The sequence below is a fragment of the Ictidomys tridecemlineatus genome, chromosome 10, assembly GCF_052094955.1.
Source record: "Ictidomys tridecemlineatus isolate mIctTri1 chromosome 10, mIctTri1.hap1, whole genome shotgun sequence".
NCBI classification, from domain to species: Eukaryota; Metazoa; Chordata; class Mammalia; order Rodentia; family Sciuridae; genus Ictidomys; species Ictidomys tridecemlineatus.
In genome coordinates, this window is record NC_135486.1 from 116,546,721 (window position 1) to 116,574,695 (window position 27,975).

At 49.5% G+C, this 27,975-nt stretch overlaps 1 protein-coding gene across 17 annotated transcripts in view; it reads left to right on the top strand.

Annotated features, from left to right (window-relative positions):
- The first annotated feature begins 4,125 nt into the window (after positions 1 to 4,125).
- The window catches only part of Cux1 (cut like homeobox 1), a 311,626-nt gene continuing 287,776 nt past the window's right edge, over positions 4,126 to 27,975 (top strand). For 3 of the 17 annotated variants that reach the window (XM_078023835.1, XM_078023836.1, XM_078023839.1), the window contains exon 1: positions 4,128 to 4,413. In XM_078023835.1, coding sequence (XP_077879961.1) covers positions 4,351 to 4,413 — 63 coding nt within the window. In that variant the 5' untranslated portion in view covers positions 4,128 to 4,350. Of the gene's footprint in view, positions 4,414 to 5,121; positions 5,974 to 27,975 lie in introns of those variants that run through there. The other 14 variants (XM_078023841.1, XM_078023842.1, XM_078023843.1 and 11 more) reach the window with 10 other exon arrangements.

Below are 27,975 nucleotides of genomic sequence, written 5' to 3' on the forward strand. Positions count from 1 at the left end.
CTGTTTTACAAACTCAGGAACCTCGAAGGAGTATCTTTATTTTTAAATTTTTTAAGTTGTAGATGGGTACCATACCTTTATTTTAATTTATTTATCTTTATGTGGTGCTGAGAATCGAACCCAGTGCCTCACTCATGCTAGGCAAGTGCTCTACCACTGAGCTACAGCCCCAGCTCTCAGATGAGTATCTCCATATGGTTTTGAACTTCTGTTCTGTAAAACTGAGATTCTCCATACAATTTATTAGGACTACGATTCCTTTCTGTCCTGAATTGTCATGTCATTATGATTTATGATTATTTGTGAATAAATTTTATGAGGTCGATTTTGGCACTATGTATTGTTGCTGGTTATCGGCACTATTTCTTGTTGAAAACTATTTGAAACCAAGTCTCATTTGGATGCAAAAACTATTTAGACTATGAATGAAGGTTTTAGGGTAGATTGCTTGATATTTCCTTTGAAGCATATCACATAGGATAGATGATTTCCTGAATTATTTTCACTTTTTTGGGGAGTTTGGTTAAAAACTCTAGATTTTCCCCCAACTTTTCCTGGGGATAAGGTTTCTAGGGAAAGTGTAACTTTTATGGGTCATAATAAATAAGATATCAGAACATAAAGACTTCTTTTGTATGTGTGAGGGATAAAGAGTATGGCTTTTTTTTTTTTTTTAAATAATACCCTACAGTGTAAGACATTCTTCAGTTTGGAACAATTTCTTGGTGGTTAATTCCTTCAAGGAATTAGGTCAAGAATATCCGAACAATTACTAAGTTTGAGTTTTTGGAAAAAAAACTCAATGTATTTTTATTTCTTGGGGCTATTGAAGCTGGATGAGTTTAGTGATAATCAACCCATGTGGTCATTTTGGAGAATTTGCTGATTTTCATCTAAATGAATTTAATAAACTGTATGTAGGTATCAGGAAGGAGGAGAACCCACCAAATGCAATGAGGTTAGGGAACAGTGAACCCTAGAAGATACTGCAGTTTTCTGCACGTTATATTAGTAGTATCATCTCTTCAGCATGGTCACTCAGTTTTCTTTTTAAGGTAAAATAAAATGGGTCACAAAAGAAATTTAGGAGGTCTGAGCCCATGCATTAGTCATTTAGTTACCTTATTTGATGCTAAGCTATATTTCATTTGAAGGTGTCAGGAACAAACGTCATTTGGGTGAATCCTCCCATCTGATTACTGGGGGCTTAATCTTGAAAGCTCAGGCTGGGGAATTAGTCATGTACTTGGGAACTGTGAGCTTTCTTCCCCTAAAGGGAGAGCCAGAACATTAAAAAGTGACCAAATGCCTCTGGATTGTTTTTCTTGTGCTTCGTGCTAAGTAATATCAATTACATGTCAAGGTGCTTTTTGGTTCTAGGCCAGTTCTCTTGCTGATCTATCTCTTTCTCACACTGTGTTCTGGGAGGTCACAGCCATTATTGTGTTGTTATCTTTGTGGGTGACAGAGGATACCTAGGTCCTAAAACCTTCCTCTTTTCTTAATAGTTTACACAATACACAGCTTTGTAAATCCTTCTCTAAGAAGGATCCTACTAAGATCCTTCTCTTAGGATCCTAGTAGGTCCTCCTGAGCCTTTACTGTATTGTGTGTGTGTGGGGAAATAGTCTTTACAAATAGATTTAATTTACTCTTACACTATGTCTGTACTTGCTCAAAAAAAATAAAATGTACTTTAAAAAGTTAAAAAATTTTTTTTAGATGTTGATGGACCTTTGTTTTATTCATTTATTTACATGTGGTGCTGAGAATTGAACCCAGTGCCTCACACGTGCTAGATAAGCACTCTACCACGGAGCCACAACACCAGCCCCCCCCCCATTTTTTTAAAGGTCTTTTAGGATTAGCTCACTCAACCAAGATGATTTTAGGTAAGTGGTTTATCTTGAATGATTTTCCTTTCAAATTGGTAACATTTTGTGTTATGAGCAAAGTCATCCTTAACTTCTTTCCCCTCCTGGAGAGAGCAATAAGGCTTGTGTAACCCCAAACTCTGGTAGAAGTTTAAAATTTATTTAAACAGAGCTTAACCTCTGGGTCACCCAATGTAGTGTTTCTCTACTAAGTCAGGTTAACATGTAAATAATATAAATATAACCAGGAATGTAACAAGAGTATTTAATACTCATCAACTTTATTTCTAAAATATTACCATGGATTCAGAACCCTGAATTCCAACCAGATGTACTTTTGGATTATTACACAGGTCATATATATTTCACTTTTTTTTTGGTTCAAACCCAGGGGATAGACACGATAATTAGATTGAGAACATCTGTACCAAATCCAAACCATTTCCCCGATCCTTCCCCACGGGAGGAATTTTTTTTTTTTTAAAGCCCCTGCACATTTTATTTGTCTAGCCACTTTAAGGGCAACTCCTGGGTCTCCCTGTCTGCCACCGCACACACACAAGGGGAGGGCAGATTGTCCCCAAGTTTGGGAAAAGAGGAGAATAGTTGCAAGTGGCACTGTTCAGTATGGTAATGACTTACGGTGGCAATGCCCCTTCCCGCCAGGAACCTAGCTCCGGGACAGGGCGTGGCTAGACACAGAGGCTCGTGCGCGCGGGTGGGCACGTGCGCCCGGACCCGAGGACCCGAGTGTCGGGGCGCAGCTGCCCTCTACCGGGCGTTGCGGTCGGAGCTGCAGCGCGGCCGCGGGCCGACGGCGCGCGCCAGCTCGGGAGCCCCACACGGAGGCAGCCCGCGGCCACCCGACGTCCGCAGTGCCTGCCCGGCGACGCGTCACAACCTCTCGGCCGGAGGTCGCGACGCTCCTTCCGACGCCCGCTCGCTCCCACCCACCTGCTTCCTGCCTCTCCAGCGAGTCCAAGCTGCGCTGGGGAAGCGGAGCGAACCCCCTTCCAGACCTTGGGAGCCTCCCCTCGATGAAAAGGCCTCTGGCCCCAACGCAAGACCTGGGGACACATGTGCTCTCTAAATTCGGGGGACTTTCATTCCCACTCCCTTCGAAAACGCTGAGTCCACTTTTCTGATCAGCGCTAAACCCTCGAACTCAGTTGAAAAGCAATTATTTTCCACTTACATGTTTTATTTTGTATCCCATACAGATTTTTATTTACATATAATTTTCAAGATTAAGGAATTTGGGGATTTGTTGTAACTAATCACACGTTAAATGAAGTGCGGGAGAGTAGAAGTACAGTTTCCCTACTGGAAACTCAAACTCGCGCTGTGTGATCAATCAAAGATGATGATCGAAAAATGGGTGCTTGGGCCAGGTTTCTGCGAAGAAGGAAATTAAACAGAGAATTTGTTTTCTAGTTCGCATTTTAGCATTTCTATGCACTGGGGCCACTTTTTCTGTTTGGAATGAACATTTCCTAACCTTGGGCACCCTAAGCAGTAGAAACCGAGGTGTCTGAACCACGGGGAGTTTCTGGGGTCCTTCTGGAGAAGCAGTGTCCGCTGTGTGTGTTGGGGGGTACTGCCCTGTGCTTCAAGACTTTTCCTGTCATGGCCTAACCTGGAGCGACCTGGGCGAAGGGGGACCGCGGGGACCCCCCCGAGCCACCGCCGTTTCGCAGTACATACTGGTGCGACAGCGGGGACCGTGCGGCCCCGGCGTGGGGGGGATGAACTGACCTAAGGGTCAGAGCTGGTTTCCCCCCAACTCCACTCTCCCAAATGTGAAACGCAGTTTCTGGTCGCCGCGGTCTCCGAGTCCCCGCTCGGACGTAGAGGGGCCGGAGCGCCACGGTCAACGGCCAGCGCGTCGCGCACACGCGCGGCTGCGTGGGCCTGGGCCGCGCGAGGTCGGGGCCTGGGCAGGTGGTCGCGGCGGCTCAGCGTGCGAGCAGAGGGGCGAACACAGCGCTGGCGTCCGCTTCGCGCTGCGCACGGCCCCACGCGGGCAGCCTGGAGGGGCTGCGCTAGTCCGCCTGCGACCCCCGGGGGTCCAGCCTACGCCCCAGGTGAGCGCGGCCCGGGGCCTCCCGCGGGGCCCGGCGCCCCTCTCGCGCCCCGCAGCGCCCCCTCGGGGCCGGGCGCGCGGCAGCCGCGGCTGGGGCTGGGGGCGCGGGAGGGGCGGGGGTCGCGGGCCGAGCGCCCGCCGCGCGACAAGGGGGCAGGGCCGCGCGCGTCAAGCCGGCCGGCGGCCGCCGCGCCCCCGGGCTCCGAGTCCGGCTCCGGCTCGGGCTCGCCATGGCTGCGGCGGCGCCGTGAGGAGGAGTCCGCGTCCGCCGTGGCGGCGGCGGCGGCCCGCTCCAGGCCGGGTTTTGGCGCCGCCCGCCTGCTGCCTCCTGGCGGCTCCTGAACTCCAGCCCCCTCTCTATCAGCCTCTCACTCCGTCTCAATATGTCTCAAGATGGCGGCCAATGTGGGATCGATGTTTCAATATTGGAAGCGCTTTGATTTACAGCAGCTGCAGGTCAGGCTTCTCCGCGCTCGGCCTCGCGCCCGGGGGTGGGGGCTGCGGGCGGTCGCGGCCTCCCCCGGGGCCCCGGGCTGCCGGGCCGCCGGGGGGCCGCGGCGGCGGGGAGGAGGGGGTGCCGGGGAGAGCGGGGCCGAGTCGGGGACAAGTCCCTCTCGCTCCCCGGCCCCCATTGATAACTCGCTTGATCGGAAATTGATCCTCTTTGTTCAATTCATCGATCAGCCCAAGATGGCGCCGGGAGCCGCCGCCGCCACCGCTGCCCCCGGTGTCTGCCCCCACCCCGGGCGCCCCCCCGGCCCTGCGCCGCCGCCGCCGCCGCCAGCGCCGCCGCCACGGGACCGGGGAGGGGGCGGCCGGGCGGCCCGCGGGGCGCGCGCGCGAGGGGGCGCGGGCGGCGGGCGGCGGCGGGCGGCCGGAGGGGGCTGCGGCCCGGCGGCGGCGCCCGCCCGCGCGCCCGCGCCCCCGGCCCGCCGTATTCCCGGGGAAAGTTTGTGGGGAGTTGCTGTGGGGGGTGAAGCGCCTGCCTCTCCAGGAGGAGCCGCCGCCGCCACTGCCGCCGGCGCGGCGGAGCTGGGGCTGGTGGCGCTGTGGTGCCGCCGGCTCGGGGGAGGGTCAGAGCGGCCACCGGCGGCGGCGGCGGCGCGGCCCGGCTCCGGCCAGGCGGGCGGGTGGCCGGGCGGGCGCCCGCGCTCCCTGTCCCGGCCGGCCCGGCCCCGGCCGCCGCCCCCGGCTGTCAGCGGGCCGCGGCGCGCCGCCGCTCCTGCTCCCGGCGGGGCTGCGGGCACAGACCCCTGGTTTGTTTACGTCCCGGGAGCGCCCCGGGGCCACCCGCGAGCCCCGCAGCCGCCCCGCTCTTTTGTGTGCCGTCGCTAGTGGCGCGGACCGGCCGCTTCGCACCCGGGGTTCCCCGCGGGGGCGCTTCGGGGAAACTTGGCGCGGGGCGGTGGGGGCGCCCTGCGAGCGGTGCCGGTGGGTCGCGGCGCCCAGGACCTCCGGGTGGGCGCGGGCGCGGGCGCGGCAGAGGGAGGCGGGCTGCAACTTTCCCTGAGCGCAGGCCCCGCGCGGCGCGCCGGCTCCGGGCTGGGGGCGCTTCCTCTCCGCCGCCGCTCCGGGCGGCCCTTGCCGCGCGCCCGGGGACTCCCGCGGCCCACAGTGACCCGCCGCCGGCTCCTCTCCGGCCCTCTGCTCGGGGAATCTGTCCTCCCCGCGGGGTCCGCCGGCGCTATGGAGCGCGCGGCAGGTCCGCCCCGGGGCGGCTTTGCGGGCCAGGTTTTCGAAAGCAGAGCTCCGGGGGCCCCGCTGGACTGTGGCGTGCGGGACCACGATCCCCGCGCCGACCCCCAGGCGCCGCGAGGGGCTGCTGCTGGGGCTCCCCACCCGGCGCCCGAGCTGCCGCCGTGCTCCGGGGCTGCGTTCCTGCCTGCCACCCCCGACCCGGAGGAGCTGAGCGCCCGAGGGCTGCGCCCCGCACGGGCCAGCTCGGCGCCCGCGACGCCGAGACAGCCCCCGGACTCTGCCAGGTGGATGTTGTGCGTAGCCGGAGACAAGTTGAAGGTGAGCGGCGTGTGGGCTCCAAGCTCCGAGAGCGCTGGGGCGCGGGAGTGGGGACGACTCTGCTGCTGGGAAGGGCCCAGGGCAGTCTGGTGCTGGGAGGTGGGGAGGGGTTCCTGCGGCGTCCCTGGGGACCGCTGCTGCTCCCAGCTCTGAGGTGTGTGTGAAGGTGAACTTGGCCCAACTTTACTAACCCGTTGGGCTGGGGGATAGTGACCGACAGCACCTTTAGGAGAAAATGAACTCCACATTGAGGCTTGTAAGAATCCAGGCAGATTGAATTAAAGCGGATGTGAGTGGAGTCTGACAACTTTAATTGTATGTGCTTGTTTTCTGCCCTCGCCGACGGAAGGGAAGAACGATAAAGCAGACTCATAGTCGTTATGAAATTTCCTCAAATTTCTCTCTTAACTAGGAAGAAGACTATGTGAAATATGTATTTCCGATAAGATTAAAACTTAAAGGAGTTTGAGTATTTATTGACCAAAATAGATTACTCCAAAGTGTCTATTGTGTAAATTAGATTCCTGAATGTAATGAACACAGCCGAATGGCATTTTTGATAAATTGGTCTACCCTGTTTTAGTAAAAATAGCTCCCTTTTACCATAATTTAATTCCTGTGCTTACTGTAAAACCCGTTGTGGAGTTTTAAGGGACAAACCTTAATTTTTTCTCCCTCTTGTCTTCTTAAATGTGACATCCTAGCTTAATATCAATGAAGTTTCTTTTTTAAGCATCCTGGCAGAACTGCCTGGGAAATGGATTTGGTTTCTAGAGAGTTATTAGATTTTATGAACTTGGTATAAATAGTTCCCCTCCACCCCAATAGATTAGGTGCTTGTTCAGGGGATCATAGCGACATTTAACAGTGTGGCTTCAGGATTCGATTCAAAGATTTCTGGTAGTTTACTCAAATGAACTTTATGTTGATCTTGAAAAATAGCAACCACCAAATAGATCCTTTCTCGGAACATTATTCTTGTACTAAGCATCCCTTGCCTCTTGGTGGTAGGGATTTGGCCTTAGATGGTTTCCTATGGCTGCTGCATTGCACATTTGAAAATGTCAGTTGAACATGGAATGCCAAAGTTCCCTGGCCAGACTGGACCTTTCTGTGGGCCCAGGGAGGTCTTTTGATTCTTGCAGATGGTGAATGGGCCTGTGAGACTGCGATTTGAGAGAGAAGTCATTAGTTTGAACTCTCTCGGCTTTGCAGACCCCTGGTACTGAGGTCTGCTTGCCTGCAGAGCCCAGTGAGGGTTGTGACTTCGCCATCTGAAGGTAGAGAGACTTGGTCTTGGCCAGGCAGATCCATGTTAGAGACTGCAGCGGATCGGGGTGAATTCAGACAGTTCTGTGCTTCTCCAGGGCCCCGTGGAGCTTGGGGCTTCCTGGGTCCTGAAGCCACCTTTGGTCTTGTGGTGAAAGCCCAGGAAGAGTTTCTGAAGACTGTTCTCTATTTTGCTTCCTTTTTAGTCCCAGAGGCTTGCAGTATGGACGTTTCATTGCTAAGACTCGTTGGACAAGTTTTCATCCTATCCCAGACTTGTAAAAACCAGACTTTTTTTTTTAATAAGAAAAATACCATTGTATAAATTTATCTTTTAAACACACGTTTGAAAAAAGTGCACTTTCTAAAACCAGCTCATGTAACTCTGTTATGCATTAATGGAGCTTGAACTTTTGGGGTGGGGCCTGACAGTGGCTGGCTTCTCTTGGGGGTATTCTCTCTGCTTGGTCATGGCTTGCGTTCCCCTTTAAGGATCCTCTGCAAAAGTGAACCCTAAAACTTGTTGTCTTTTTCAAAATCAGAAGACTATTTCAGTTTTATTGCAAGTAAGTTTTCTGGTTGTTTTTCCTTTTTACAGAAGCGCGTGTTGCCAGCTGTCCCAGACGGTACCGCAGAAGAGGTCTATTATTTTAATTAAAATATCTCATTCAGTGCCTTTGATGGAATAGTGGATAAACAAACTTCACTGCCGCTGCCCCTGTTTTTGTTTTCTTGTATTTTTTTTTACTGTAGGTGCCTTAGAGATCGGGCATGTGGGGTCCTTATCAGCTGATTCAAGGCTTCTCTTGGGTGAAACCATTATTATTTTTTCCTGAAGGTGCAGGCTAGTGCAGGAGTGGTTCACCCGGCAGCTCTTGATCTGCGGTGCAGAGACGCTTTGCCCGAGTTCCCAACTTCATGTGTGTTCTGTCAGGAGTCAGTCAGCACAGGAGAGCTGGAAAGGGGACCGACAGCCTGGTCCTCTCAGGAATGATTCTCTCCTAATCCACTGAGCTAACCTCAAGAATGCTGTCTGGTGACCCCTTTGAGCCCGGGACCTTTAATGGCTATTTAAAATGCCTTTTCTCTGTGGCTGTTCAGTTAAGAAACCCCACCAGGGCCGAGTGTGGGAGCCGGCAGGCCCTGGGGTTGGGGCTCCGGAATCCCGCTAAGCAGCCCCACTGTCCTCGGGCTCCGCTGCAGTCTGGGTCTCAATGGGGGAACGTTTGTTTCAGCACTACAGTGACATGAAGCAAGGACCCATTTGTTAGGAAAAAACTTGTCAATTTTTTAGGCGAAATTCATCTTGTGAAGAACTCTACAGAGCTGGACTCACTTTCTGCCAAGTGTCCCCTTGGTGGCTCATGTAAATCTCGCATGTTTAAGACAGGTGTGTCTGCTGGGCGGTGACACAAATGACATGTAAAGTTACTGTGAAAGTGATTCTACTGTACAGAATCGTAAGTCACTGCAGGAATTATTTAAAGCCTACTTAGAATTATTTAACATGCAACTTTAAAAATGTAAGTGCTCTCCCCACCCAAAGTCTGATTTTTATTGGTAATTTCACAGACAGAAACGTGTCTGCCTAGCCCTTTTGTTTTGTCTGAAGCTCTGCATTATCGCAGCTGAGAGATAGTTTTGGTTTCAGCTGAAATTTCCTTGCCTCTGATTGTTTAAACCAGATCCTTAATCTTATTTTAACGTATTTAAAATGTTCAAAAAACCCGGAAGAATTGTTTTGTATAAGTAGCAAGTGAATGTAGTTTAAACACTCCAGCAATTCTGGTATCTAATTGGAAACAGGTGGAATTCTTGGAATCCTGTATTTGAGCCTTCCTGTAACCCAGCACAGGGACACTTTTTACTTGTGGCTATTCATCTCACCAGTGCTGTTTGAAGAGTGGCCTCACGGCCTCTCTCTTTCTCCACTACAGTGTACCTGGACGTTCCAGTCATGCTTAGGGACCCGATGCCTGTGGATACCTGGGCACTGAGAGAATTGTGTGTGTGTGATGGTGGAGAGAAAAAGGAGTGCTGCTGGCCTCGGGAGAGAAGCGACTTATTATCTGCTGTTATGTAACTTTTATACCAAAGAAGTTCTGAGTTCTTTTCGACCTCTGATTTTAACAAACATTTATTGACCCGAGCATGTAGGTACATTTTATTGTTCTCTAAATATAATTTAGCATTTAGAATTTATTTTCCCTAAAAGTTCTACATTTAGAGAGATAAATTTCAGTTGCAACCAAAAAATGTGAACTTGGTGTGGAGCCCTAATAATGGGACCCTTGGAATTGTCTACGTGATTTTTCCTGTTGTGGTTTCCAAGCTGCGCTCCTGAACACAGGTGATGGCCCTGCTTTGCTCTGTGTTTCCAAAGCGAGTTTGGTCTGGGCGTAGGTGCTGGCTTTCAGAGGAGGAGTTGAGGTCTGCCTCTGGCCACTGGTCCTGCTGCAGTTGCCAGCTGCCATTGCTTCTGTTCCCAGCCCATCTCTGGGAAGGCTGGTGGAGCAGAGGTGTGTCCTTGCAAGGAGGGGGTTTCCCCGGGAATGGAGGGGGACCCTGTGCTGATGTTCTCATTGACGCCACTCAAGAAGCCGCTTGGACGCACCTGGGTTGTGGCTTAAAGATTTTTTAAAAGTGCTTATGCCTATTCACATAATGTGGCACAGTTTAAAAATGTAATGAGGTCGTACACTGTTTTTGAAAGATGTCTGAATTGTTGCAAACCCCACCAAAAACCTTTGCTTTAGAGAGCAAACAACTCTCTGATAAAAAATAATTCTCGTTCTGGCTGTAATTAATTCCTATAGGATGATGTTAATGTACAAATTAAAGGCTGTCAATTTCTTCATTTTAGTCTGAAGGCTTTTCCTTACTTCAGTAGTCTGCGCGGGCCTTGGTAGAATTCTTGTGTTTAGTAAGAGTCCTGGGCCATGGGGTTGCCAGACCCCCCAAGTGGAATTGGTAGGGATCCCACCCACAGGGTCCTCCTGCACAGTCTGACAGGAGACCGTGAGGAAAGCGGATGGGGTCTGCCTGCAGGGATTTACTAGCATTGTAGGTGGGAGATTCACATCCAGTGGAACTGACGGTCCTGCTTCCTTCCAAAACAGTGTGTGTGAAGCCCAGCAGGGCATGCCAAGGCGGCGGGCACTCTTCTGTGAGCGGGAGAATCCTTGGGAGCCACTGGACCCCCTGGGTCTCGCATGAGGCCGCTTCCATCAGCTGACGCTTGAAATCCTGGATGCTTTTGACCATTTGGAATTTGTACAATTAATCTGGGGGGCAGGGGCAGGGGGACTACCAGCATTGAAACTCTGAGATGCTAGCTTGTTCCTGGCGTTGCTTTGTGCCTGCGTCACAGACATGTTTCTCTCTCTGGCTGAACGTGTTCAATAAGTAAATGTGGTTAACATTTTTAACAAGTTACCTGTGGTTGTCAGGTATTCCCAGTTTGGTTGAGGGAAAAACACTTGGACACATTAGCTCTTTCTTAAGCGAATATTGCGAAATTGTGAGTAGTAGAATGCCATTCTTACTGTCATTAAAAGTTTATTTGGGTGTTGACAGTTTTTTGCTAAATGTGAGACGCTCAGATCCTGTCCATCCGGCACATGAAAAAATGCAACAAACCAAACTGCTCAGAGCTTCTTTCCATTTTCCCCCCTACAAGCAAGATCATCTTTCTTACACTACGTTTTTTCCCCTAGTAGATTGTGATTAGTTTTGTAACATAGTTTTACCTTTTTTTTTTAAATACTTATTTTTTAGGTGTAGTTGGACACAATACCTTTATGATTTTTTAAAATTTACTTTTTCTATGTGGTGCTGAAGGTCGAACCTAGGGCCTAGTGCGCGCTAGGCGAGTGCTCTACCACTGAGCCACAACCCCAGCCCCATAGTTTTACCTTTTTTAAGACCAAAAAGGATATGATCTCTTCTGAGGCACCTTTGTTCAGGGGTTCTTTTGGACTTGTGAGTCCTTTGGTTTATTAAGACTTTCCCTCCTATTTTTAGGGGAGAAATAATTATTTAATGAGGAGGATTTGATAAAAGTTAGTAGATGACTTGGAAGGTAAATGCAGTCTTCAGGAGCCTGCAGCTGCAAACATCAGCAGGCCCGGGGCTGTGGGTTGAGGCAGGGCCGCTAAGGAGCCGCCCTCGGCCTGCGCAATGGGAGCCCCGAGCTCTTGCTGTCACCTCTACCTGTCATTTCTTGCTCATCCTGCTCTGCCAAGCCAGTCCTCTCCTGTGTGTGACAACTGTTTTATTTTTTCCCCTCCTTCTTTTTAGAATAAGTATTTGTGGTGCTCCATTATTTTGAGATTCTTGGAAGAAAGATGCAATGTAAATGAAAATTAAAAATAAAATTCTTGCTGGAGGGAATTGTACATCTAATTTCTTAAATGAGTGTTGGAAAAGACTTTGGTTCTCCCGTTGGAAAGAGGAACATTCTGTTGCTTCTGTCACCATTTTTTCCTCACCCCAAAAGGTGTGGCAGAAAACGTGATTTTTATCTTGTTTTTCGCCTTGGTAGTTGATCTGGAACTTGAACCCGTGCTGTCTGATGTTAGGCCATTCTTCTCTGCCCTAGTGGTCCGTGGAACACAGACCTTTCAAAGGTCCCCAGTACCCAGAAACTGCAGTAAAATTGTGAGTAGAGCTGTAAGTCGGATTTCACCTCGCTGTTCCCACAGCAGAGATGTCCCAGGCACACAGCTCTGAAGCCAGGTTGGGAGCGCAGGAGTGCTTGTGGACGCAGTGCAGAAATGTCGTTTCTGTAGTGGTCTTGCTCATTTCAATGGTACCTCGATTCCTGACTTTTGCCGTAATGCATGGCCTGGCATTGTTGGGTCAAGCGAGAGACAAGTTCACACTGGGAGTCATGTTCTGCTCTGTGGGCCTGTGTGGGCGCAGAGCCAGGCAGAGGCCTAGGTGCTGCAGGGCGCCCCTAGCAGGTGCCTGTTGGCCACAGACCTTGAGGGCGCAGGTGGGCTGAGGTGGCCAGATGTATTGGTGAGCTGTGCCATGCAGTCATAAAGCTGTCACCTGGAGCTGGCTGTCCTAGGGGGAAAGCTGGGTCATCTCTCTTCACCCGTTCCTCAGCCCTGGTACCAGTTTGTCAGCTTTTGACGTGGGAGTGGGAAAGGAAAAGCATTGCCAGTTATGGTTGAAGGTCACTGCCAGAGGAATTAGAAGTGGTTTGTGATTGTTTTACATGGCTCTGCGTTGGTGTGTAATTATGCTGTCGTCTTATAGCATGCCGATACTTTAATGAAATCTTTTTTGCATGTGTGCAGTTAGTTCTGGGGGCTGCTTATTGCATGTATGATTTAGGTCTTTTCTAATGCACAGGACCTGAGTACATAGTCTTGTTACAGATTTGTCCATTTGAAGCAGATCACAGTTCATTAGGGATGTATGGATGTGGTTGCCAGATGAGTCTTCCCAAGCCATTGATTGCCTCCTGTTGTGCCTCTCCTTAAATGCCACAGTGCTCATGTTGGTACCTAGTGGAGCCCATGTTCACAGGCATGCAGGCAGTTCCTGATAGGCGCCTCCACTTGCCCTAGACCTTCCTTCCAACAAGAATGACCTTAGAATCTCTCTCACTTTGGGAAGCCTCCTTCCCCACTCTGTGCACCTGAGCGTCCAGCCTGATTCCCTGCATTCCTCCTTCCTTTGCCCTCTGCTTCCTGCCTGCAGGAGTGGATAGCCTTCTGGGGGCATAAGTGAGTGGGATGGCCAGGGTGAGGCTTTAATGGAGCTGTGTGCAGAGGCCCTGGGGGGCTGCAAGAAGGGCATGGAAATGAGGTGTTGGGGACTGGGCAGGAAAGAGCCCCACTAGAGGAGACAGAGCTGGAGCCCAGTTCTGCGCACCTGACTCAGTGTGTGGGGGGGTTTTCCAGCAGAAGAGTTGAAGGGTGGCTGGGGTCTCTGGAGGCTCCTTAGAGCTCCAGGTCCTTCCTTCGTGCCTCAGATTGTCCACTTGTCACCACTGCAGCACCCACTGGCTTGACCATGCAGGTGCCTGCCCTCCGCCGATATGCACCTGTTGTCTCGCTCCAGGGCCCTCCATGCTTAGTAACTCCGAAGGAGAGCAAGGCCTCTGTTAAGGGATGAGTCTTTTGTGTTCTGATGTGAGACTCTCTCAACTAGTGAGCTTCAGAGTGCAAACTTGATTTTTTTTTTTTTTTTATGGTGCTGTGCATTGAACGGGGGCTCAGCATGCTCTAGGAAGCTCTCTACTACCGAGCTGCACTCCCAGCCCAAACTTGATTCTTCTTAATGTTGTGGAAGGTGGGTCACTTATATTAAAATGGCTGTTTGAGAGACTATTGATAGAATATGTGTTTCATTTTTTAAAAATTCCTGTTTATTAGATTATTTCTTTGCTTATATTGGTTAAAAAATGCATAATTGTATTTGTGGCACAGAAATAAAACAAAAATCCGCACTTTTGAAAATAGAGTTGGGCAGAACAGTTCTTTGATGGAGACTTATTCTTTGAGTCCGCTGTAGCCCAAATGGAAGGAAAGATCCCCATAGGACCTGGGAAAGTGCTTACTGTAGTCACCATAGCCCAGCACATTCAGAGGCAGCCAGCAGCAGGAAGTGCTCAGAGCTCAGGTTTGGACATCAAGTTGGAGGTGTTGGAGGAAAGGAATGGCTTGGCTCACGTCTGCCTGTGCCCCAGAAGCTCTGCTGTGGCCTGGCAGGGGGCCAGCCCAGTGTCAGAGCAGTGGCCTTCAGAGCCTGCATGCTCTCCTGCTTCTTCATTTAGTTCAAGAAAGTACCCCCGGTATTTTGGTGGGGTGATGTCATTGTCTGGCTGCAGGAGTATTTGCATGGACTTGAGGAAGTGAGGGCTGCTGGAGGGGCCCAGGGCACCAGGATGTCCCTGGGGGAGGGGACCTGCCTCTATAGGGACCCGATGGAGGGAGAAGAGGCTGTGCTACTTTTGGGATTTGTGAGATTTGGGCTCTGGGGAAGGAATTCCCGGGGTACAGCCCTTGGGCCAAGAGAAGGTTAAGTTTGATGGAGAGGTTGGCCCTGAGGCCCTGAGGACAGCAACTGGAGCTGGAGCCTTAACTCACGGGCCAGCTCCCAAGCTCAGGTGCTGTGATGCTGGTAAAGGGCAGGAGGGAGGTCCTGCTGCTCACAGCCTGGGTCTGCAGTTTGTGCCTATCAGTGACAGGACCCGAGCTTTTCATTTCTATTTCAAGTTTTTCATTCACCATGAGCTCCTGTTTCCTGGCAGTAGAGGTGTGCGGGCATAGGTTTGGGCCCTTGCTTTGCTCTGGGGTAGCCTCTGTAAGGACAGAATGACCGACGTGGGTGCAGACCTCACGAACTCAGCAAAGCCTTTACTCAGCATCAGTGTCAGGCGTCACTTTCTGGTTAGAAAATGGCCCGCCATTACAGTAGGAGTCTGTGCTTGTACAGGTCACACTGGGAAGTAACTTAAGCATTGACGACTTCAACAGAACTTATCAGTCTGGAGACGGGAGACAGGAGACAAGTTTGAAATTTGTTTTTTCCTGGCAGAATTTTTACAGGACAAGAATGGAGGGTCCATTGTACTGTCACTGGGAAAGGACATATTGGGAAAGGATCAATGATTGCCCTTTTCCAGGGATTGTCCTGTCACTGGATGATGTCTGCTTCCTTCCCCGGGATTGGCTTGTCACTGGGAAAGGATGTATTGGGAAAGGATCAATGTTATCAATGTTCTGCCTCCTTCCTCCCTCCCTCTTCCCAGGCCACTCTGTTTTGGGGGCTGTCATTTCCGTGCCCTTCAGCGGCAGGCAGCCTTATGCCATCCCTGCTGTGGAGGAGAGGTGGACTGGGCTGAAGCTGTGGGGTCCTTGTGGGGAGGCTCCAGGGGTTCAGCATGTGTCTGGGGCTCTGAGAGCTGGAGCTGGAGGTGGAGCGGGGTGGGTGGACCAGGGGAGAGCACCTTATGGTGGAGCCTGGCTTCCTCCCCTGGCCCAAGAGTCATCTCGGCCCCAGCCCCAAAGTCAGAGATCCTCTGAGGACAGTCACTGCTGCCACATTCCCCAGCCAGTGAGGGCTCCTGCCAGTGAGCTCCATCTGATGTTGGGGTGCTGTGATGTGCTGGGCGAAAGGAGCCCCTACCCAGCTGGCCTGCTGTTCTCGGGTGCCTCATGTCTGTATAAAGCAAATTTGTTGAAAGAATTTCAAAAGGGAACTGTCAAGCAGGAGAGAGGCCTGATGGCATGACCCCAGGGCCCTGGAGAGGCCTGCACTCACTGGACTGGTCTTCTATCCAGGACTTTCAGTGCTGATATTTGCATTTAACCCCATGATGGCCGAGACCAGAGTCCCGCTCTCCTGGCCCTGGGAGTTGAGTTGAACTAGCCCCTGCTCTAATATTGGACTCAGAGTCCTGCGGCCCCCTGACCTTGGCAGGACAGCACCCTGCGTGGCTGTGTCCTCACTCCCTGGGGAGGTGGTGTGGGGTATGCATTCAGTGACAGACCAGCTTATGAGAGGTGAGTGGGTGGCCATCTGTCCTGAGAAAAGCAGCCTGGTCCCAATGACACTTGTAGGTATCAGCTTATTTTTCTCAGAATTATCCTGGGAAAAGAGATTTTAGGTGACTCTAGAGTTTATTATTATTTTTTTGTTTGTTTTTGGTTTCCTCTGGCATTTACAGGGAGGGCTCTGGGAGGGAGAGGGAGGCCATGTCTGAGAAGGGGCTAGGAGACTAGAGCTTGAACAGGCCACCACTGGGGCTGGAGGAGCTGGGTCTGGGAACAGTAGCCTTGGAAGGGACAGGGACCGTACCGTCCACAGAAGGAGTGGCCTTCAGTGTCCTGTTTTCAGCATTCAGCCAGTCAGTGTTCCCAGCACCTGGGTGCAGGGTGTGGGTGCTGCCAGAGGTGGCTGGTACAGACACACACCCACTGGACCCCAAAGACTTATTTAAAACAGGTGGACGGTGGGCACGAGCTCCGCACGGGTGACGGCTGTGACGGCTGTGACGGCTGTGTGGGAGTCAGCCTGGGTTCCTTTATTCATCCTTGTTTGCTTTTGGTAGTAATCCTTTGTAATTCCCCGGTTTCATGATGTAATTCTAATGGAATTAAACTTGAACACTTCAAAATTATGTAATTAATTGCATTGGGCTTCAATTACAATGACTAATTATAGTGATACCTGGTGGCAAGTCAGGTACATACTGGTGGGGGGTCCATGCCTGCCGGGTATTAAGACAGCCATTTGCTGTTGGGCATCTAAGTGGCCACTTGGGTCAGTGGTGGGGAGGGTAACAGCCTGGTGTCTGTGGCCAGTCAGGTGCCTTCTGGTCCCCACCTCCTGGGACAACTCCCTGGAAGGGAAGGGCTGTCTCATGTGCTATGCTTGAGGGTGGAGTGGCCAGGTGCCTGTCCCTGTTCAGCCTCCTGCTTTCCTGTCCCCCAGATGGCACATGCTGGTAGCCCTTCTTCCAGGGGGGGATTGTGGAGTGAGTGCCACACAGCAGAGCCTGGAGTGACATTCAGTGCCCAGTGTTCTGTGAGATGCCACTTGGTGATCTGAGGCTCGGGCATCTTCTCAGAAAGCTGGTTCTTCCATGCCTCATGCTGGACAGGTGTTCTCAGTGCCGATAGCCGTGCTGGTGTGTGCCTGCCCTGGGTGCGAAGACCCCACTGGGAAGGAGCCTATGTCCAAGCCCCCACCCGGCAGCCTGTGTGGCGTAGGTCCATCTGTATGCCTGAGTGTCTCACATTTCTGTTTGGGAAGGGAGTGTGGCATTGGACACATTCCAGTGCACAACTACTTTCAAAAGCTACCTGTTGGGGGAGGTGTTGCAGAGAACCCTGGGAGAAAATTTTCTGTTTTTAATGTGCTGCTTGTTGACCTGGTACCGACAGTGGTTCCTCTGTCACTGTCCCTCTGATCTGTTCCTTTTTTAAGTTGAGATTTGCATAACATAAAATTCATCTTTTTGGAGTTTACAGTTACCAGTGTTCACTCGGTTCACACTGCTCCACGGCCATCTCCACTCCTGGTTCAGAATAGGCCCCAGTCTGTTCCGGTCCTTCTTCACCTCCCTTACCCGACTGTCAATCAGCTTTGTCCCTGGATCTGCCTGTTCTGGGGATTCTCCTGCAGGGCAAGCATCTCCTGGCCTGTCCACAGGGTTCCTGAGTTTGACTCACCTGTCAGCTCCCTTCTCTTTGTGGCGGGGCGATGTCCCGCAGTGTGGACATGCCCATTTTGCTTATCTTTTCATTGATTGGTTTTCACTGATGGGTGGTTGTTTCTGATTCTCTGCTGCTGGGAAGGTTCTTGGGTGGCGTTGTGTCTTCTTTCTTCTGTGGCATGTACTTGAGGGTGCAGTACCCGAGGTGTCTCTGGTGACTCTGAGCTTCATGCTCTGAGCCTGTTCCTCTGGGCGCTGTTGTCCAGGTGCGGCCCTTCAGCCCCTCTGTCTCCCCCGATGCTCTTCTTAGAGCCACTGCCCTGTAGGGGGACCTTGTGGAAACGGTGGCAGAGCAGACACTGCCCTCCCTTCTTGCTCACTCCCCAGGGACCCTCCCCCAGCGGGGCTGCGCCTCCAGGTTTGTCTTAGGCAGCCCCTGACACGCCTTCCCCTGCCAGGCTGGCTCAGGAGGTGACACTGTCTCACGTGAAGAGAGGCCGTCCTAGCCTGTCACCATGGCCTCAGCACCACAGGGGCCCTGAGCCTAAGTGGCAGTCACAGGCGCAGGACTAGAGAGGCCGGAATCCTCCTTGTGAGCCCTCTGCCACTGCAGCTAGAAAGGCTCCTGAACCTGAAGTGCAGCACAGGCCATGTCCTAGGAGGGCCGCTTGCGCCCAGGAGGTCAAGGTCGGTCTTGGCAACAAAGTGGGAACCCATTTAAAAAAAGGAAGCCGACCCTGGAAGGCTGCGCCTGGTGTCTTTGGCGTGGGGTGACCTCGCGAGTGTGCCTGGTGCACTGATGTCGCTGTTAGGAGGAGGCGCGTTCTCTCAGCGCTCTTCCAATGGCAAGCAGATTCCACTTGCCAAGCCAGATGTCCCTCAGTGCTTTCGCTCCAGCCAATAAAACATTAAGCAATTAGAATGGTTAATATTTCAGTTAAGTATAATTAGAAGCTGGTGTCAATTGTGAATGAAATTGGCAGGTTCCATAAGTCACAGCAGAACACCAGATCTGCTCGTTGTGTCTGTGTGTCTCCACGGCTGCCAGTTCCAGCGGACGCGTCGTCTCACCTCCCTCGTGGACAAGTAGAAAAGGGGCTGTGATCCACTCAGTTTGCTCTGATTTTGAAGGTTTAGTTGTTTTATTATGGAGAGATGCCAAGGTCGTACGTGAGAGGGTCTGCCGTGGCCATTTCTCCACACGAGCAGGAAAACCAGGCCCTGGCCTCCTGCCTAGGTGTGCGGCGTGTGCGTGTCGTGTGCGTGTCGTGTGCCTGCACAGGCGGCTCTCCCTGCTTTAGCGGTGGTGACTGCACCTCAGTTCACAGCACACCGTGATTAAGTTCTAAATTTTTTCTTCTGTATGTTCCATCCCCAGTACCAGTACCCCCCATTCTAATAGTTTGATGGGGGTGCCTCCTTGTGATGTGTTTGCAGCCTGTTTGGATAGGTAGTTTTGATTTTTTTGTTGTTGTTTTTAATTCTTTTGGTTGTAGATGGACATAGTACCTTTATTTGTTTTTATGTGGTGCTGAGCATTGAACCCAGTGCCTCTCATCTGCTAGGCAATGCTCTACCACTGAGCCACAGTGCCAGCCTGGTAGTTTTGATTCTTAGGTATAGTTTTTGTGCTATAAATCTTTTTCTTTTCTGTTCATTTTATTTTATTTATTTTTTTGGCACCAGGGATTGAACCCAGATATGCTTAAGCACAGAGTCAGAGCCTCAGCCCTTTTTATTTATTGATTTTTAAATTTTGAGAAAGGGTCTTGCTGAATTGCTGAGAGCCTTGCTGAGTTACTGAACCTGGCCTTGAACTTGTGATTCTCCTGCTTCAGCCTACCAACCTCTGGGATCACAGGTGTGCACCCCCACACCCAGCTGCAACTTATTTTTTCACATCTGTTTGAGATCTCTGTGGGTTTCCTTTGCTACTCATGATGGCTGCACTGGACTCCATCTCAAGAATCCACCTGTGTTAGTCTATCTGGGAACCATACCACAATGCCACTGCCTGGAGGCTTAAGTAACCAACACCTCACAGTTCTGGCTGCTAGAAGTCCAAAGTTGAGGTGCTGACCAGTTTGGTTCCTGGAGAGAGCCCTTTTCCTGTCTTGCAGGTGGACCCCCTTTCCCTGTGTCCTTACATGCTGCCAGAGAGCGCATGCCAGCTCTCTGGTGTATCTTCTCATAAGGACACTGGTCCCATTGTGTGAACCCCACTGTCACAACCTCCTATATCCCTGGTCCCCTTCCAAAGGCTCCACTTCCAAGTACCCTCTCCCTGGAAACTGGGGCTTCAGAAGGGGAATTTTGGGAGGGGCCCATTTCAGTGGTGGCGTTAGTTTGCATGTCCATTTCTTTGGGCTTGGCCCCGCAGTGGTGCTGACCCCCACTTCCTTGCAGAGCTGGGGTGGACCTCCTTACACTTAGCTTTTGCGTCTGGACTGCCAGCCGGGAGCGGACCCTGGGTCAGGGCTAGGGTGCTTGTTTCACCAAGGCCGCCAGTTTGCTGCCCCGTGGTGGCTCCACTCTGCGAGTGAGCAGCACCTAAGCTCTCTCAGTTTTCCCCAGCGCTGGGTAGAGGCTTCCCCAGCCTGATGGTTTTAAAGTGGCACTTCAGGGTCGAGGCTTTCTTCCCGCTGATCCCTGGGAAGGCTTATACTTGGAAGCCTCGTTGTACACTGGTTAGCTTTTCAGATTTCCCATTTGTAGGCTGCCTGGTCCTCCACCTTCCCGCTTCTTCTTAACGCACTGCTGTCTTTGTGGATTTGGAGGTGTCCTCCAGCCTCTGCACGTTGTGCCACTGGCTTTCCCTCCTGCGGACACCACCTCCAGGCCTTTCAGTAAATAGGGAAACTTAATTTTGATGAAGTCAGATCTACAAATTTTTTTACCCTCGTGCTTTTGGGTTATTTCCATTTTGTTTGAAAAGTATTTTCCCACTTGAGTGCAAAGGATTCATATTTCGTAGCCACATAGATTTGTCTTTTGTGTTTGGATCTTTAATCTGTGTCAGCGTTGATTTCTCCCTGTCTGTCTTCTGCCTGATCTGGGAGGCTGCCTCTACTCCAAGTCCTCATGTGTGTGGGTATATGTGTCAGTCCATTTTCTGTTACTAAAATAAAATATGTGAGACCAGGTAATTTATCAGAAGAAGTTTACTTACTCACAGTTTTAATAATGTAGAATCCAGACAGCACGGTGCTCGTTCTGGCAAGGGCCCTCTTTGGCTATGTCACCTGTTGTGGATGATATCAAGGTGGGATCCTGTGAGAGGGAGAGATCACGTGGTGAGATATGAAGGGGGCATGGAGCAGAGCCCTGTGCTTTCTCTCATGGAGCTAATTAGGGTCCCAGAGAAGTACTTAGCCCTCTCCCAGGGCAGGGACCCCAGCAAACCTAAGGAGCTCCTGCTAGGCTCCTCTTAGAGGTCCCACCCCCTGCCACACTGGGGAACCAGGCTTCCAGCACACAGCCCTAGAAGGGGGCTCCCCCGGACCAGCACAGTGTACTCCTGGGGTCCTCCTCCTGCTCTCCCAGGAGGTTTGTTTTGACTTTACCCTGTCGGGGTTTCTGAGTGGTGAATTTCCTCTTTGCTCTTCTTTCTCTCAGTGTCCAGTCCAGCATTGTTCCTTATTCTTTCGTGCACATTTCTGCTGGCTGTCTGAGTTCTGCAGGAATTCCTACGTTACAATAAATATACAGTTTAATTTGGGGAGAATTAATAACTAAGTTGTTCCATCTGTGAACAAAGATATTTTTCTATTTTTTCGGGCTTCTTTCTCCATTAAGGTTGTGTACATTCTTTATTAGATTAACTCCTGGTTCTTCATAGTTCTTGTAGTGTTGTGGACAGGGTCTTACTGTTTCTTAATTTTTAATCAATTATTGTGATAAAAAGAAAACAATTGTTTTTTTTGTTATTGATTTTTGACACTGGCAAATGGCTGCTGACATTTTTATTGGCTGACTTGGTTCTGCTGCCTCTTCTCTGGAGACCATAGCCTAGAAAGGTGGGCTTGTGGGCCAGGGCCTTGTGCTGGGTCGTGGGGCCATGGTGACACCCGTCACCCTTCTCTTCCCTCCTCTTAAAAGGAATGTGTCATTTTTGGTAAAAATTTCAACCCAGTGAAGGAACTACCTTCTCACCTTTCTCCCAGTTTTGTGATGATCTGGGTTGAGGCGTCTGTTGCTTTCTGGGGTAAACAGCTCCTCTTCGCATGTGTTTAAGGTATGGTTGGATTTGATGTACGGTTTTCAGATGTGTTATTAAGTGGAACTGAACTCTGTCTTTCTTTCTGTCCAGTAGGAATTGGGTTTTGCTGCTCTCACGGAATGGGCCGCCCTGCTCTCTTCTGCAAGGAATCACTTCTTCTTAAATCTGATCCTGTTCATTTGTGAAACCCTAGGGTTCCGGAGAGTGGGCTGGGAAGCGTTGACATTTTGCTTTGCTTTGTTCTGTTCCAGTTCTCTGTTGTACCAATTTTTGATATTTTGTAATTCTCTAGAATTGTATCAGTTTCATCTCAGTTTTAAAATTGATTGTGTGGTTCATAACGTTTTTATAATGTTTATTTTGGTAAATCTGTTGTAGCTCTATTTCTCCCCATATTCTCTGTTTCAGAATTTGTGTCAATTTTTCTTTTTCTTTTGGTTTGTGTATGCGGTTTTGTTCATAGTACTTGTCATTAAAAAACAGTTTTATCTAGTTCTTTTTTTTTTTTTTTAAATGTGGCTGATTTCTTAACCTTCATCTCACTTGTCTCAATTTATTCTCTTTCTCTAACACTTCTTTTTGTTTTTGTGCTGGGGATTGAACCCATGGGCTTTATCACTGAGCCATATCCCCAGCCCTTTTTTATATTTTATTTAGAAACAGGCTCTCACTCAGTTGCTTAGGACCTTGCTAAATTGCTGAGGCTGGCTTTGAACTCACAGTCCTCTTGCTCCAGCCTCCCTAGCCCCTGGGATTACAGGTGTAATGGGATTACAGGTGTAATGGGATTACAGGATGTTACTTTTTTTTTTTGAATGCTCAGCCTTTTCAGTTTGAATTCTTTCTTGTTTTCTGATAAATGTATTCAAAGCCCTAAAGTTTCCTCTAAGTATTACTTGAGCTGTGTTCCATAAATTTTGAGTAACGCTTTCATTTTTCTTCGATTTGTAATTTTATATTCATTCTGTAATTTTCCCTTTGACCTAAGATTGTTTAATAGTACATATTTTTTTGGATTCTTGACATGTTTCTTTAATGGCTTCTCTTAGGTTATTGACCTGATTTTGTTACATATGGTCAGAGAACATAGTCCTTGTGACCTTGGTTCTTTGGAATATGTGAAACCCTTTTGGTGCATTGTACATGGTAGATTTTTATGAACCTATTTCCATGTGCTCAAGTAGGATGCGTTTTTAGTTTGGGTGGAGAATACTTATATCTATAGTATACTTATGTAATATGTTCTGAGGATACGTACAGTTCATTTAGCAGACACAGTATATTCCTGTTCCTTAGTTCTTCCATGCCTCTGATATTTTTTTCCCTGCACTGTTGGCAGTTGATACATTATATTAAGCTAAGCTTGTGTGTATGATCATAATCTTTCGTCTTCCTGATTTATCGTTTGTTTTTCTTGTGTAACATGGACCCCTTCTTTAATCCACAGGGTGTTTTCACCTTAAATTCTCTGGGTTTTGATGCTGAGACGATCCTGTTTTTTTCCTTTTGCTTTTGGTTTCTGTTTGTCCACTACGACATTTTTCTCTTGCTCTGTTTCCAATCTCTCCATGTCCTTTTGCTATGAGTGTGTCTGTTGCAGACAGAGGAGGTATGAGCTTGTTTTTTAAACCTAGCCTGAGTGTCTGATTAGTGAATTTTAACTGCTGCACATTTATGGTAATTGTGATTTATATTAGAACTTTCGCCATTTTATTTTGTTTTGACCATTTAAAAATATATTTTTAGTTGTATATGGACCCAATACCTTTATTTTATTTATTTATTTTTATGTGATGCTGAGGCTTGAACCCAGTGCCTCCCATGTGCTAGGCAAGTGCTCTACCACTGAGCCACAACCCCCGCCCCTACCATTTCTTTTTAATCTTTTCTTGTAATGCTTTTTTGAGTTGAGTTTTCCTGTGCTGAATTTAAAATTGTTGAGTGAACTTTATTCTTTTGGAATTCAGAATCTGGATTACTCTGGATGTTATTCACGCTCATTCATGTGTTTGGTTTTCCCTGTAAATTGGTTTCCTTTTGTCCTCTGCTCCCCTTGGGATTCAACCTTCCATACTATCCACCACTGAGCCACCCCCCAGCCTGCATCCCCTACTATGCGCCTTAGAATAGAGTTGATTTCTAAGTCATTTGTTTCAGTTATCTGGTGTAGGGGCTACAGTGTTTCTAAAGCTTAAAACATCTCTCCTTCTACCAACTTAAGTATTGAGTACCCCCCCCCCCCAACCTCATTGGGGAAACATAGACTTCTGACGGTGGCACCTTTGAGAGAGGTGCTCCATGGTAAGCAAAATCAGCTTTTCCTGATATCAAATCCGAACCCCCCCCCCAGTTGGTGGGATGGAGCCAGTGATCTGTGTTCCCTTCTTCTGCAGGAGGTGACTGCATGGCAGCTCACCAGAACCACTGGGTTAGAAAGTTTAAAATGTTTTATTAAAAATTAGAATTTTTAAAATGTAAAATTTTAAAATGTATTGTCTATATATTTGATCTTAGTGATCTCTCTTTGGGCTTACTAAAACAATATCAGATTTTCCCAAGGTATTTCTCACTCTTCCTATATGTAATTTTGAACCTTTAGTATGATTTTTCTCTTCCTTGATAGAGTATTTGTAATAATACTACACTTAAAGAAATTTTTCTCTGATAAAAGTTGCCCGAGACTTCAAAGTCTGAGAATATACTTGTTCCACCTGCACATTTCAAAGACAGTTCAGCTGGGTATAAAACACCAGGCAAGAAACCCTGAAAATTATCCTGATTTTCTTTTTGCTGAGAGGGGTGTAGTTGAGACCCAGTTGACAGCGGGACTCTTGCTTGGTTCTGGTAGGTGGCTTCATTTTCCTTTGTGTCCTTTTGTACTTAAATGTCCAATCCAACTGTGGATTTTCCTCCCTTACCCATCTTACTGGTGCTCTGTGGACCCTTTCATTCTGATGTCTTATTTTTCCCTAGAGAATTCTCTTACTTTTATCTCTCCAAATATTTTCTCTCTCCAAATATTTTCTCCCTTTTCTTCCGCTCCCTTCTTTTTAGGACTCTCGCTGCATAGGTGTTGGCCCTCCTGGCTCTGTGCTCTGTTTTAACTTTAGCTTTTTCCTGAACACAGTGGGATGGTAATCTGTGGGGCTGGGAGATGTGTAATTAGGGGTTCACTGTGCTGTTTGTATTCACCCAAAATACTGGGTCCAGCCACAATTCTGCTTGACTTCCTGGCTGAGGTCTGATGGTTCTCCTCTGTAGTGTGGGGGTCAAGGTGTGGTGAGTACGGGAGCTGGTTGGATAGGCCCAGGACTGGCAGCCAGAACATTTAAGATGTCTTGTGGAGCATTTGTGGCAGTTCTCCTGGACACACTGCTCTGATCTAGACCCTGCTACTCAAAAGGATCCATTAACTAGCAACATAGGCATCACTGGGAGCTTATTAGGAATGCAGACTCTCAGAGCCTGCCCCAGACCTACTGAGTCAGAATCCACATTTTTATGAGATGGGCAGGTGACTCATAGTCACGCTGAAGTTTGATAAGCCCTGGTCTAGGTGTTTTGAAAGGCCTGGTTGACTCTGTTGACCTCGGACTCCAGTGGAGGACTCCTCCCTGTTCTTCCAGGCTGAGCTTCCCAAACCCCAACGCTGGGGACGGCCCTGTACCCAGCCTGTGCCCGACAGGGAGGTTCCCTGCCCTCTGCCCAGCTTGCTTTAAACCAGCTCCTTTTTACACACAGTTCTCATAGTATCGATTATCTGCTGGCACATTAAACAGCAGACTGGAAGCAGGCCCAGGGGCAGCAGCCATTAGGACCAGTCACCAGCTTGGCAGCAGGAGGGGCTAGAAGCACTGCAGAGGGGTGGGCCAGGCTCGTCTGGTGGAGGGGGTTTCTCCAGCACGGGTTGAGGAGGGCGGGCGGGGTGCCGGGCTCTGCAGCTCCTGAGTTCTCCTGGTGCAGACAGTAACAGTTTCGAGGCCAAGATCACAGGTGATACTAACTGTGGGGACCCTCTGCTCTCATTATTGTGTGGGTCCTTGAGACACTGTTACCCGGAGATGGCGGTTCCCAGGGCCTGAGAAGGCTGGCCTTCCAGGTGGCATGCCTGTGGGCATGCCCGGGTCCCCTCAGAACCCCCTCCCCCCACCTGGTAGGGTTGCTGGTGTTTGGATCTTCCCTCTCCCCCATTTGTTAGCTGTGTGTCTTTTGGCACATCACCACCTGCTCTGAGGGGTGATGTGCCCAAATCACCCCTCAGAGTGATTCATGCTTCATGGAGGAATCAGCGAGACTCAGCTCAGGGCTGTGTCTGATAGACCGTCCTCAGGGTTTTGTTTCGTTTTAGTCTCAAAATGAAAAAGTCAAGTACTGTGGCCTTGGTGGCTCCCCAGCAGAGACTGCCTCATGATAAAAGACAGCATCGGCCACGACCCGGTCGGAGATGTCAGCCCACGTCAATGCTGGGTCACCGGGTGCCCACGGATGTGCTGCTGCTTCGTATTGTTATTTCTTTTGTGCTTTTCCCCAGGTATTTATTTTTTTCCCTTATATGATTTAAAAAAATCTACCTTCGTGTGAGCCAACTCGATTTGTAGAATGGGGTTTGGTACTGGGGATTGGACCTCGCTGGGGGCACTACACCACTGAGCCACATCCCCAGCCCTTTTAATTTTTTTTTTTTTTCCTTCCTGAGACCCGCTCTTGCTAATTTGCTTAGGGCCTCAGTTAGTTGCTGTGGCTGGCCTTGAGTTTACAATCCTCCTGCCTCAGCCTCCCAAGCTGCTGGGATTATAGGTGTGCACCACCACGCCCGGCTTAGAATGAGTTTTTAATGTCCAAGCTTCCTGGGTGTGAGTGGCGTCCTCCACCAGTGGTCAGTGGGCAGATGAAACAGTGAGTCACATAACATTGGCATCTGATGGCTTTTAATATTGGGAGACACACTTCCTACACAAAAGAGGACTTTCAAAGTGGAAGTCCTCTCAGATCCAGACGGTGAAAGCATTCTTGAGACGAAGGACCTTGACTCATAACGTTGACTGGGAATAGCAATCTTTGGGAACAGCAATCGTGTGTATTTCTCCTCCTCTCAGGCACCTCTGGGGCTGTATTTAGCTCAGTTTATTTCTTCTGTGCAGAGGGAGGCCCCGTTTGTGGGGTGTGCATAATTATGAAGATAAGGGCAGTTTCCAGGCGCCTCGCACATAAACAGTAGGTACAAGACCAAGAATGTTCAGCCCACCTGCATGCCCACCAGGCCCTTCTCTGATGAGGCGGGGCTTATGCTCTTATGGTTGCTGGACAGCCCATGGGACCTGTGACTCTTACGTTGGGCATTGAGTTTTGTTTCCATGCCAAGATCCTGAAGAGGGTTTCCAAGTAGGTGTTTCTTGTTTGGTAGCAGGTCTGGGCTGTTCTGTCCTCAGCCTGTGCTTCTCAAGGGGTTGAATTGAGGTCTGGAGAAGGGACAGAGGGCTAATATTAGTTCGCCCCTCCTGTGTCATATGATTTTATGTCGAATAGCCCTTTCGCCTGAATTGCAAACAGAAAATTTATAAAAACATGTTGAACTGACTTTAAGACAAACATGAATTTGGAGGAAATGGTAAAAATCCTTGTATAGAAGAAGGGAGGTCAGAGAGAGGATTTCAGAAGCAAAGTGAGAAAGTTCATTGGTGAAAAATCTTTGATTTCAAGGAAAACAGAACTTACTTTCCAGTAAGGGTGTGGTGGCTCCCTGCAGCGCAGGTGCGCCCAGGTGCGTCTGGGACTACAGGAAGGAGAGGGCACAGCTGGCCCAGGTATGCCGGGCCTCCTGGCTGTGTTTTTAGTCCCGCTGACCCAGGCAGCCTCCTCCACCTGACACTTCACCAGGTCCAGGTTCATCCAGTAGAAAGTAGGTCCTGATGAGTGAGACAGTGAAAACGAGGCAGAATTAATGGTTTTCCATTAGTCCTTATTGTTCAAGGGGAAAAAAGGGGAAGGGGGAGGGAAGAAATATTCTGCATCCTATCTTTTGTGAATGTATTTCATTTAAAAAAATTTTTTATAGTTGTAGATGGACAGCGTACCTTCGTTTAGTTTTTTATGCGGTGCTGAGGATTGAACCCTGTGCCTCCCACATGCTAGGCATGCACTCTGCCTCTGAGCTACGGCCCCAGCTCAGAATGTATTTCATTTTAAAATAAAAATTATCTAAAGGTAGCCATTGTTCTCGCATGCCTTCTTTCTTTCAAAACATCTTTTCATTTTTTTATCAAAATGTTATAAGATTGTTAAAAAAGAGCCAGCCCTGGGCCGTTTCTCTGTCCTTAGGAACTGCCCAGAGCAGTTG